The following is a 12,900-nucleotide window of genomic DNA, read 5'->3' as shown; positions in this document are numbered from 1 at the left end:
ACCCTTTACAATGAAGATCTGTGAAGTTATTTGGATTATTTTGAATTATCTTTGAAAGACAGGGTCCTGAAAAAGGGACATTTCTTTTTTTGCTGAGTTTTTACAATCATGGTCCCTACTGTTACCCTGGTCCTGGAGAGCTCCAGCTTGATCCATTCTAATCTCCAACCCAGAATTATCTTGCGTGCGCTGACCAGCTACTGTCACCAGAGACCAGCCCGGCACTAACACACGATTCCTCCAATCGCTTATCCATCAAGACCTTTAAAACTAGACACTAGGAAACATTTGACCATGGAGCTGTTTGATAAAGGTTGCTACCATTCATGTTTCAGATGACTAATCCCCCTTTCCTATTGTTCCTACAGTCCAGATACAAGAAGATTGAAGCCCGCTCCCTGCAGTCTCTGATGGACTGTCAGAAAAATGTCACCTCTCTCCTGGGTGCTGTCCACGACAGCAGGTAAAAACCATCACCTGGACCAGTCTTAAATAATAATGGATTCATTAATAATTGATGTAGTCATTTAGATGACTCAAGTCACTTTCCACTTGGGAACTCGCCTCATCCATTCTTGTCTTATGATTGTTGGAAGGTTCCGCAGAGGTTGGTTGAGGATGTGGTTTACAGTGACATTCTTCCTGTTTGTGCAGGCTGGTCCACCTGGAGCGCTTCCAGGCCACCGTAGTCCAGGAGCTGGGCCGCCTGGAGAATGACTGCATCTCCCTCAAAGAGATCGAGGGGGAAACTGTGGTCTGTCTTCTGTCTCTCTGGCTAGCACACCATTCTCATTGAAACGCGTTACTGAATTTGATGTTACCATTACTAAATCCTGGGCCGTGTGTTTGTTAGGGCCAGCAAAGGAAAAGATTTTTAACAGAATTACATGTCTTATGGACGGGTGGTTCAACTTCTGTTTTCTGCCTTCCGGTGCCTAATGAACACGACCCAGGCTGCCTTATGTTCACTAGGGTTCACTCTTGCTTCCACTACACCATAATGCTTTCTGGCCCACTCCTAGAAGTTAGTGTTTGGATTCAAAGGGTTCACATTGTTTTGTTAACTCCTTTCATCTTTCAGAACTTTTGGCAGAGCGAGTCTCAGTCCGTGCGGTCGTTCTGTGACCGACAGCAGCAGAGGTAAGCAAGCACTAAACGGCCAACTGACCTAACCTCAATGCAGGGATATAGTACATGTTACATCACATGTATCTAATAATAATAGCCATGTCAGATTGAAAGTCATGCTCTCCCATGTCCTTCCAGGTTAGGGTCACTAGGAGAGCCCAGAGATGGCTGGAGCAGCATGTCACAGAGGGAGGAGGCTGCAGCACCACCGGTACACTTCTGACCCACACAATGTATACCATGCATCACATGGCACGTCCCGTGGAATAGTCTGTCCACACTGCCATTGGACATCATTCTTGTATTTTCAAATGGCAAATGAGATATTGTATTATAACCTATAAACGCAGACACGGGTCACCCATCTTGTTTTTTGGGGGGGACGATGTCTGTGAAAACAAGAGTTAAAACACTATGTACACTGCAAATCTAGCCAGGGTGAAGCAGGAGAACCCGTCATCTCTGTAGCCGTGCTCTTGGTTGTGGTGTGAATCATGGTCACAGAGTTACTGTGTTGGTGGACTACGGATGTACTCTGGCTCCCCCAGGATGAGCTACAGCCCACACTGAACCAAGCAGAACTGAGCCAGCAGCAGCATTCCGTAACCCACCGGACTCCTAGAGTATCAAAGACAATATTCCCAGCCTGAGCACAGTCAGTGTAGAATATGGCTGTTTTGGATTTCTAGGTCTGGCAGGATGCCTGTAACAATATTCAACATGGGATTACGTTGGCGTAAAGGGATAGGTCACTTTTTGAAGTTGGGAGATTCTGCATGTGGCTAAATAACCAGATTTTTAAAATTCTCTCTTTTTACAATTACAATAAAGATGACTTCTCTCTTCCTCTCCTCAGGAACCTCCAAAGTAGAACGCTGGTGACAAAGGAAATAGAAGCTAAGACTCTCCAGTTCCTGATGAAACTAACACCACTTTGGACCTTTATACTGACATTGAACCATGAGTGACGTCGTACAGACGCGTAATGGCTGATAGACCATGACCAAAGTTCTCACACATGCAATGACCTACCTTGCTCATTTATTTTTTTCTGCCATTGTTCAAAATACACTCAATTAGAGCTAATGCATAAATAGCTGAAGGATAATAATAGGCTGATGGATTTCAAGGTTAGACATCAGAGAGCAAGGCAGACCATGAGTGTTTTATTTTTTTAATTAACTTTTGTCATGTTTGTCGATAGCCACTCAAAGACATTCAGTGATTGATTGAGAAATGCAATGTATGAAGTCTACGAAAGTCATCAGGAAAGCCAGTAAAATATAGTTCTTCTAAAGAACCAGTCAAATGTTTACTATGTTTTGCACCCATAAACTTGCATTCAAATACAGTGGGATATATCAGGTAGGTTTAGCAGTGTTTCTAAGGCATCTTTAGTTTAACAATGATTTGAGTGAATGCTCTGGAGGGATATTTTTGGTGAGTACATACCGGAGGCTATATGCAATAAAGGCATAGTTGTGGCCAAATATATATTGGCACTTTTCTTAAATAATTCCCTCTAAAATAAGTTAACTTTTGCAATGTTCAACCCAGTGATATTGGATTTAACATTCCAGAAACAATTTTTTTGTGAACTTGTTTATAAAAAAAGTGTTTAGAAAATACAGGCAAATGGCATGGACAAAATGATTGCCACTCCGGAGCTAGTACTTGATTTCACAGTCTTTGGCCAAGATAACGGCAGACAAATGCTTCTTGTAGCTATCAATAGGCTTGCTGCACCTTTTCTACTGCTGTTTTTAGATCTCTCGTAGGTTTTGGATGTGATTCAAATCTGGACATGTCACTGGCCACTTCACAACAGTCAAGCATCTCTTTTCCATTCCTGGGTGCTTTTTGTGTGTTTGGGGTCGTTGTCGTGCTGGAAGATCCACGTCCATTAATGGAGACCCTGTTTTTGGCTACTGGGTTGAACATTAGCAGAGTCCAATCTGCTGATTTCATGATGCCTTGTGCACATTCAAGGCCCCCAGTACCAAAAGCAAAGTAACCCTGCAGCATTATCAAACCCCGTCTTTGATTGTACAGAGGCTGTTCTTTTAATTGAATACTTAGTAAACAGCGCTGATCTGTATTGCCATAGAACTCATTTTGTTTCTTTGGTCCACATAACATTGAAGTGTTTAGTAGTTTTTGTGTAGTTAGCAGGCTTTCTTGTCTCCATCAGCAGTGTGGTCTTCCTATGTTTACCATCAACCAAATAAAGCGTTCAAAGAAAAGAACACCTTTCCTACAATTTATTAGAATGAGGTTTGATAATGCTGTGAGGTTGCTTTGGTGCTGGGGTCCTAAATGTGTGCAAGACCTCGTGAAATCTCCAGTTTGAGTTCAACGTTCAACCAAGTGTCCAAAAACGCTCTTTGAGCAGGACAACCTAAAACGCAAACAAAAATCTCCCTGGAATGGTTCAAGAAGAAACACTGGACTGTTCTGGAGTGGCCAGTGAAGAGTCCAGGACATGGTTTCCCAAAAGCATCTTCAGGTTAAGTTCATTATAGAATTGATGGTTCTAACGACTTGAGCCTTAAAATGCAAATGGTAACCGGGCTCAGATTCCAATCCATAAAATCTAAGATGGCAGCATGTCAATGTTTGTCTGTGACTAGTAGATTTTTAACCTAATAACCTATTAGTTTATGGTGGAGCAAATCTACAATTTCCTTGTGTTGTGCAAACGATTTAGTTTTGCTGGTGTGAAGCTCGCGGGTCTCCAAATCGGATACACTTTTTTAACATTTATTTTTCGCTATTTGCACTTGTTTACTTGACGTTTACCAAAGTAACCCTCTCTGGCTGGCCTGGGTTCTATCCTCAGATTTACATTAGCGGAGTATCTCGTCCAAGCGGCTCCTCTTCGCTCTCTGCCTGGCTGTCAGAGGCAGCTCAACAACCCCCAATCTACTCACGCGCACACACTCACATACAGACTGATACATGCACACAGTCCCTCCTTACCTTTCATTGGTCACCATTTCTTACATCGCTCAGAGAAAATGACAATTTTCGTGGTATTGCTTTATGCACTTGTCTTGTTTTGCAGGCTTTGTACAAAATAATAAAATGCGGTACTACAGGATATTTCTTAACGTAGCTCTTTATTAGCTAGCTATAACTTGCCTGTTCACGTATCTCCAACCATGATAAACTGCCCATGACCTAACCATCTGGTTGGTCTTAACCAATCATAGCACAGTATGATACGGCGGTAAAATGCATCTAATTATAATTCAGTATGTTTACACATATGAATATTACAGCACTGACTTTACTGGAGAAAGCTGTAGTGTCTTAGCTCTTATTACTTATTTATATAATAAGAAAGACTCTGAATACAAGAAATTGTACTGGAGCTTCACATTTTACTGGAATCAGTTAGTATCAGAATAACATAGAACAACATTGCGCATGACCAAGGATGCTCCATTCTTAAAGGGGGCATCAGTAATTAACAGAACATAACAAAAACATTGTCGCTGGGTGAGTACATCTGACAATGTGCTCTCCCGTCCATTAGACATTTTGTCTGCGGGAACTCGCTCTTTTTCACTCGGTTCACTTGTCCAAGTGCCGATGCATTTGTGGCATGATGTGACCAGTACGAACTTGTCACAACCAAAGTCTAATGGTTTTAAATGACTGTTTTGTATTGTCTGGAAACTCGTAGAATTCACTTGCAGTAGGTCTCTTAAAAAAGAGAAGCCGTGCAAGGTGCCTAGTTATTTTATTGATATCAGGTAACGTGCAACCTGGCCCTTATATGCAATGTCTCCAAACCCCCTCTGATTTTAAATCTAGATCTGGTTTTGGTAATTTTAATTTAAATGTACGCAGCCGGTTGTACAAATTATGGGGTTAGGATTTGGCCAAAATCTACAGATGCTGATGTAATTGTGTTTTCTGAAACCTGGCTCATCAAGTTTGTTCTTGATAAGGATATTTGAAATGTTCACACTGATCGAGTTAAGGTGGGAGTGCGGCTATATATGTAAAGACTACATTCCTTGTAAGTGTGGCAAAGTCTGAAACTATTTGTAAACCGTTGGAATTTCTTGTTTTGAACCTTGAGGTTTCAAAAGGTCTGTTATAGACCCACCTCCTGCTATCGGTGATGCATTTTCTTCTCTGATGCACCTTATGTCTAAACGTGTTTACAGTGAAATTATCTTGATAGGTGAGCTCAACTGGTGTTGGTTAAAACCGGTGTCTGATTTTAAAATGTATTGTAATTCTATGAATGTTACCCAGTTGATTAGCTCACCAAAACGCTCAAATGTCCAGAGAAATCTACCCTGATTGATTTGATATTGACAAATGTTCCACATAAATATTCTGCGGTTGGTGTTTTTTTGTAATGACCATTGTGCAGTTGTTGTTGTTCCTAAGGTTCCTAAAACAAACCCACGCTTTATTCGTAAAATACATTTTTAGAGTTTTAATGAGCAGCCTTTCTTTCATGATTTGTTTTATTTTGACTGGAGAAAGATTGAGCTTATTCCTGACGTGGAAACTGCCTGGAAGTTCTTTCATGAAGGTTTTTTCCCCAAATAGTAAACATGCCCCATTCTGCAGGTTCTGAGTTAAAAGGCAGGATAATCCATGGTTTTCTTCTGAGCTGTCTTGCATTATTCACTAATGTAATCTAGCCTGGGCTAAAGCAAGGAAATCATGTTCTGATTGGCTTCTTTTTAAGCAGCTACGAAACAAGTGTTATTTGAAGTCTGAATATTTTATGTCTGTTACCACTGATAACCTGAATGACCCTAAAGTTTTGGGAGGCTATTAAATCGGTCTGGTAACAGTAATGTTAATGAATTACCGTCATGTGTATTGAAGGACTCTGTTGCTGTATATGACAGCTGAATTGTTTCAATGAGCACTTTGTATTATTTGGTAGGCTGCTTAATTCAGTATCCTCTGGCTCTGTACAACCCTGTGTGCATGAACCAGTGAGAGTTGGTCGAACTTTTTGCTATTCTTAGTGCCCTGAAATCCTTAGATCAGAGAAAGCCTGCAGGTCCTGATCATCTTGATCCCTGCATTTTAAAACTGGCAGCTGATTTCATAGCTGAACCACTTACGTATTTGTTCAATCTAACCCTGGAATGTAATGAAATTCCAAAGATCTGGAAAGCAGCATTTGCCCTACCACTTTTAAAGGGGGGAGATCCAACTCTTTTAAATAATTATAGTCCAATCTCAAAGCTGTCACCCCTGGCGCAAATTCTTGAAATGTTTGTTAGTGAACAGCTAATTGCTTTTATATACTATAATTTATCAATGTACCAATCGGGCTTCAGGAAGAAGCATAGCACAATTACAGCAGCCATTAAGGTTTAAATTATATCACTGAAGCCCTTGACAAAAAACAGCACTGTGTCTCACTTTTTATTGATCTCTCTAAGGCTTTTGATACAGTTGATCATGCTATACTGAGGCATGGTTTGCTAACTGCCTGATAGAACTCAGTGCACTCAATTTGATGGGCTCATGTCTGTTAAATGGTCTGTCTAATGGTGTGCACCAGGGCTCTGTACTTCACTATTTATATAAATAATTAAAACAAATTTGCAAAATGCGCAACTTAACTTTTTTGCTGATGATACTGCTCTTTGTTGTGCCTCGTCTCTCTCTCTCAAGCTTTCAAGAACTTGCAAACTGCTTTTTATACTGTTCAACATACCTTGTCAGTTTAAGCTTATCCTCAATACTGACTAAACTAATGGTATTTTCTAAAGCAAGAAATAGATCTCTGAACCTTTCACCAATTACTACCTGTCAGGGTAATGAGATTGAGACTGTAACCTGATCTTTATATCTTGGAATTTTAATTGATGACTGCCTCTTTTTAAATAAGGCCTGAAGTAATTAATGGACACTAACTGACCATCATATCATACAACTCATTCCCTTAGAAGTTGGATGAGGTACATTTAGCAGCATGAGCATGTACAGGTAACTGCCAAACTAGAGGAAACACTATCATAGTGTCTTAATAGGTCGTTGGGCCACTACGAGCTGGCAGAACAGTTTCAATGCGCCTTGCCATAGATCAGGGATCGTCAACTATAAAGATTTATCTGTGGGACAATTATTTTTCTTGAGTGGATGGTCGGGCGTCAGGAACATAATTCTTCAGAGTTCAAGTAACAGACACATCTCAACATCAACTGTTCAGAGAAGACTCAGGCCTTCAAGGTCAAATTGCTGCAAAGAAACCACTACTAAAAGGACACCAATAATAAGAAGAGACTTGCTTGGGCCAAGAAACACGAGCAATGGACATTAGACCGGTGGAAATATGTCCTTTGTTCTGATGAGTCCAAATGTGAAGTTTTTGGTTCCAACCGCCTGGTCTTTGTGAGACGCAGAGTAAGAGAACGGATGATCTCCGCATGTGTGGTTCTCACAGTGAGGCATGGAGGAGGAGGTGTGATGGTGCTTTACTTGTGACACCATCTGTGATTTATTTAGAATTCAAAGCCCACTTAACCAGAATGGCTACCACAGCATTCTGCAGCGATACGCCATCCCATCTGGTTTGCACTTAGATGGGGACTATTATTTGTTTTTCAACAGGACAATGACCAAACACACCTTTTTAAGCTGTGTAAGGGCTATTTGACCAAGAAGGAGAGTGAATAGGGCTTCATCAGATGACCTGGCCTCCACAATCACCCGACTACAACCCAATTGAGATGGCTTGGCATGAGTTGGACCGCAGAGTGAAGGAAAAGCAGCCAACAATTGCTCAGCATATGTGGGAACTCTTTCAAGACTGTTGGAAAAGCATTCCTCATGGTTGAGAGAATGCCAAGAGTCTGCAAAGCTGTCATCAGGCAAAGGGTGGCTTCGAGAAGAATCTCAAATATAGTTTGATTTGTTTTTTGTTACTACATTATTCCATTTAAGTTATTTCATAGTTTTTATGTCTTCACTATTATTCTACAATGTATAAAATAGTAAAAATAAAGAAAAACCCTTGAATGAGTAGGTGTGTCCAAACTTTTGACTGGTACTTTATATATTTGTTTGTAATTTTTACCCCCTTTTTCTCCCCAATTTTCGCGATTACGATATCGTCTCATCACTGCAAATCCCCAAAGGGCTCTGGAGAGGCGAAGGTCGAGTCATGCTTTCTCCGAAACATGACCCGCCAAGCCGCGCTTCTTAACACCCGCTCGCTTAACCTGGAAGCCAGCTGCACCAATGTGTCGGAAGATGCTGGGGACCGGAAGCTAACAATACAAGCGACAAAGAAAAACACCTCAAACTTTATTTCACACTATCAAAAAGATATACATAATACATAGGATATATTATTGCATAACATTATCATCTTTCTATCAATATTAATAGTAAAATCTGTGTTGTATAAGAGTGGCAGCCTGCCTGGAAGGGTTTCCAGTGAAAGTAGTCTGTCTGTATGGTCCTTCACCTAGCCTGGAATGAGAGCTGATTTGGCCTCTGACCCACTGCACAACATGTCATATGAGACCGCAGACGGGCCCATGCCCAGAGGTCACAGTGAGAGAGGGAGACCGAGATGGGGGGCGGGAGACGGAGAGAGATGGGGGGCGGGAGACGGAGAGAGATGGGGGCGGGAGACGGAGAGAGATGGGGGCGGGAGACAGAGAGAGGAATGGGGGGTGGGAGACAGAGGGAGGGAGAAAGCTAGGGGCAGTTGTGTGTGTTGTACATTGTAGAATAATAGTGAAGACAAAACTATGAAATAACACGCATGGAATCATGTAGTAACCAAAAAAGTGTTAAACAAGTTTAAAGCAGCCAACAAGTGCACAGCATATGTGGGAACTCCTTCAAAACTGTTGGAAAAGCATTCCAGGTGAAGCTAGTTGAGAAAATGCCACGAGTGTGCAAAGCTGTCATCAAGGCAAAGGATGGCTACTTTGAAGAATCAAAAATATGAAGAATATATATATATATATATATATATATATATATATATATATATATACACACACAAACACTTTTTTGGTTACTACATGATTCCCTATGTGTTATTTCATAGTTTGATGTCTTCACTAATTGTAAAAAATAAAGCAAAACCCTGGAATGAGTAGGTGTGTCCAAACCTTTGACTGGTACTCTATATAAATAAATGAATATAGTAAATCTAATAGGATTTCTATGACCTCTACACACTGTGGATTCCTTTCTTGCCAGAGGGCCTTTTCACACAAACACACACACACGTTTGGAGGGGTGAAGAAACATCACTTTGAGGCATCATCTCTTTGTTTTCAGAGTGAATAATTTATCGAAGCATCAGCATCACTTTTGCCCACTGTATAATTCTAGGATGTTTTTAATATAGATGTCTTCTGACTTGTCTGACAAAGGCTCTTTATACCTACAGTTTCTCAGTAAGACACACTCCACCACCAGATATCCATTCTCAGGGTGTTGTTCATTAGGGCATGCCGTGGAAAACGTTTTAAAACATTTTGCAATGTAACATTTAAATTAGTCTTTCTTATTGGAGAAGTCTAGGTAATTCCTGTTTGTCTTTTTCTTCCGTTTGATCCCTAATTAACATGACCCAGGGTATCAAGGCACTCAATAGCCCCAACTCATCCACAGAAATCTCTCTTCATGCAATTTGTCTTAGAACAACTTACCTCAACCAGCATATAGAGGGAGAGTATGAATACAGAGAAGTTGTACACTAGTAAAACACCCTTGAGAGAGTACGATGGCCTGTTCCTGTTCCTGTTCATGTGTTGTGGTCCCAGGTATACTATGAGGAGGTAGATGATGGTGAAGGAGAGGGTGGGGAGGTACGAGTCCAATAGAAGCCATACTCTGGAGTCTAAGGAAAGAGAACACAGTGAACGATCGCCGCTTGCCACACCCTAATCTGTTTCACCTGTCTTTGTGCTTGTCTCCACCCCCCTCCAGGTGTCGCCCATCTTCCTCATTATCCCCAGTGTATTTATACCTGTGTTCTCTGTCTGTTGCCAGTTCGTTTTGTTTCGTCAAGCCTACCAGCGTTTTTTCCCGTGCTGATGTCTGTGTCTCGTGCCTGTTTTCTAGCTCTCCCGGTTTTTGACCATTCTGCCTGCCCTGACCCTGAGCCTGCCTGCAGTTCTGTACCTTGTCACACCACCCTGGACTGCTGACTTCTGCATGTCGTTTACCTGCCCCCCTTTTTTTTGTACATTTTGTTTCATTGAAACTGTCTGCATCTGGGTCTTCTCCTGAGCCTTGACACCGCTGGTATCATCATCCAATCACATCTCATTATTACTCCATTGAAACCGTGACTGCTCAACCTGCCATAGGCAATGAGATCTGATATGAAACTCTATTTGAACTGATTATAAACATATATAGTCTGTTGTTAATATGATTTTTATATGATTAGAGTCCCTCATAGTAGCCTAGTTAAATGGTTTATAACTAAATACAAGATAATGCTATAAAGGATAACAAGACTGTTGACGAATTGTTAACAAACTGACATGTAAATAGACTAGTGTTTATACATGACCAGAAACGTCCTACACATGATCTATGATCCAGATAATGTACATTCAAATCAGGTTATTGAATTTCACTATGTCCTTGTCTACGAACTGAATGGTTCATAAACTGAATATGAGAAGAATCTATAAAGAATAACAAGACTGTTGACTAATTGTTAATATAAATAGAGTATGTCACCATGTTCTTGGACTAATGGGGTGTGAAGAAGCTGCTTTGCAAGCTGTCACTGCTTTCATTTTCATAGTTAAGGGTGTTGTTTTTCTACTATGGGGTGGCATTTCTTTTCCATTCCAGCTTCGGCTTGACTCTGGCCAATGGATCTTGTGGAGCTGAGTAGAGGCTATGACTATAAACTAATTACCATCACAACTTTAGGGCAGCACTTCTATCGTAACTTACCTTGAACCTGTTATGTGCAGATAGGTAGTTACAGATTACGTCTGTATCAAAAGTTATAAGTATTCCATAAGTGTATGTATTTACTAATCTATTAGAGTTATGACATAGGCTATTACACCTTAATTACACAGGTGTAAATCCTAATAGGCTTACTTAACAAGGTGATAAGGCACCGCTGTGGAGATTCCTAGTATTCAGAAGGGCCATTCTGATGACATACAGTTTCCTGGATCTAGACTGCTACTCTCCTGCATGTGGTGAGCCTTGAAGGACTCTGTAATGTCAGTCACACGTCAGCTGATGCTACGCTGTAGTCTGAGAAGACTTATTTTTTCAAAAAACATATTTGTAGTTTTTCAACAGCCATATTTGCAGTCTTCATTGGGAAGTACATACCTCTCGCTCCAAACACAGTACAAAAGCATGTTTAACCGCTGGTCCAAACTTTCTAAATGGTTCTGAAAGCAAAAAAAAAAATGAAGTCACTTGCAATAAATGTGTGTGCGTATGTGCCACCGTGTGTCCGGTTTTCTATGGAATTTATCAAAATAATGCACATTACATCATATAACCCATTTTCATGTAAACAGTCTGATTTTAGATGACACATCAAGGTCCTCAAATGCATGGGATAAACGCCTAAAAAGTGGTCTATGTCACATTCAATGATGACTCCTGTTCTTTAAACGTCTTTGGGTTTTAGCAAAGCACTATATAAATACTATGTATTATCAAGCAATGGACAACATGGACTCCTTAGCCATGCAGGAGAAGGAAGTCCTTCCTTCTGTCTGACCTCCCACTCCTCTCCTCCGCTCTCCTCTCCTTTCTTCTCCTACCATCTCCTCCACTTTACTTTCCTCTCCTCCACTCTCCTACCCTTTCCTCCACTCCTCTCCTTACCTTTCCTCTCCTACCCTCTCTTTTCCTCTTCTACCCTCTCCTTTCCTATTCTACCCTCTCCTTTCCTACCCTCTCCTACCCTTTTCTATCCTCGCCTCTCCTCTGCACTCCTATGCTTTCCTCTCTACTCCATTCTTGTCTACTCCTCTCCTCCTCTTTCCTCTGGTCCAGGAAGCTGGCCAGACTAGGCCTACACTCTGGACAAGTGACCTTCAATTATCCATTGATCTATGGCCCCCAGCGCTGACATGAACATAATCAGGTTAAAACACCTGCTTATTTCCATGAAAACGATCTCCCACGTGTAAGTGAAGTGTTATCAGAACAATGCATTCCACCTCCTGTGGGGAGATGACCCAACAGACCAAAGCTGTTATGGGGTGATGGATTTCTGATACAGAGGTGAGGAGTACAACTTGTGGCCTGTCCTCGGCTCTTTGGTGTCACCATATTGACAACTCCTGTCCTGTCCTGTCCAGCAGCACAGTGTCTCTTATCTCATTAAACTAAGCTGAGAGGTAAAACTATCCCTTAGGCCTATAGACAGACAGGCAGGCAGGACTGGCCACTTAGATAGAGAGCCATCAATGAGAGTCAGAGCACATCATTCATTTTACTTTCTCTGAATAACCATCTTTCATATTGTTGAAAAGCCATAACACCGTTCTGCAAGAACTATTGAGCATTTTGTGAAGAAAACAACTGGGTTATTCAAATAATATATAAATGAGAAATGTCATCTCAGCACCCAGAAACAAATCAGCTGTGCAGTCAGGAGGAGATAGGAGAAAAGTAACTTTTTCATACATTTTGGCACACATACCTGTGGTATTGGCCTGAAATACATAGCTTGTTGTGAAGTAGGTCTAGGTATGAAACTTTTCCATATGGTATCCTCTTTTGCTCTCAGATTCTTTACATTGTCACCTGGCTGTCTTG

At 41.1% G+C, this 12,900-nt stretch overlaps 1 protein-coding gene across 1 annotated transcript in view; it reads left to right on the top strand.

Moving 5' to 3' along the window:
- The window catches only part of sycp2l (synaptonemal complex protein 2-like), a 38,152-nt gene extending 30,012 nt beyond the window's left edge, over positions 1–8,140 (top strand). Inside the window, exons 27-31 of the mRNA XM_055928705.1 lie at positions 369–463; positions 655–754; positions 1,082–1,140; positions 1,267–1,339; positions 1,985–8,140. Coding sequence (XP_055784680.1) covers positions 369–463; positions 655–754; positions 1,082–1,140; positions 1,267–1,339; positions 1,985–1,999 — 342 coding nt within the window. The 3' untranslated portion in view covers positions 2,000–8,140. The remainder of the gene's footprint in view (positions 1–368; positions 464–654; positions 755–1,081; positions 1,141–1,266; positions 1,340–1,984) is intronic.
- Positions 8,141–12,900: the final 4,760 nt, after the last annotated feature.

The sequence above is a fragment of the Salvelinus fontinalis genome, chromosome 7, assembly GCF_029448725.1.
Source record: "Salvelinus fontinalis isolate EN_2023a chromosome 7, ASM2944872v1, whole genome shotgun sequence".
Lineage (NCBI taxonomy): Eukaryota > Metazoa > Chordata > Actinopteri > Salmoniformes > Salmonidae > Salvelinus > Salvelinus fontinalis.
Note: the sequence above shows the minus strand (reverse complement) of the source record. Positions and strands in the feature narration are given on the sequence as shown.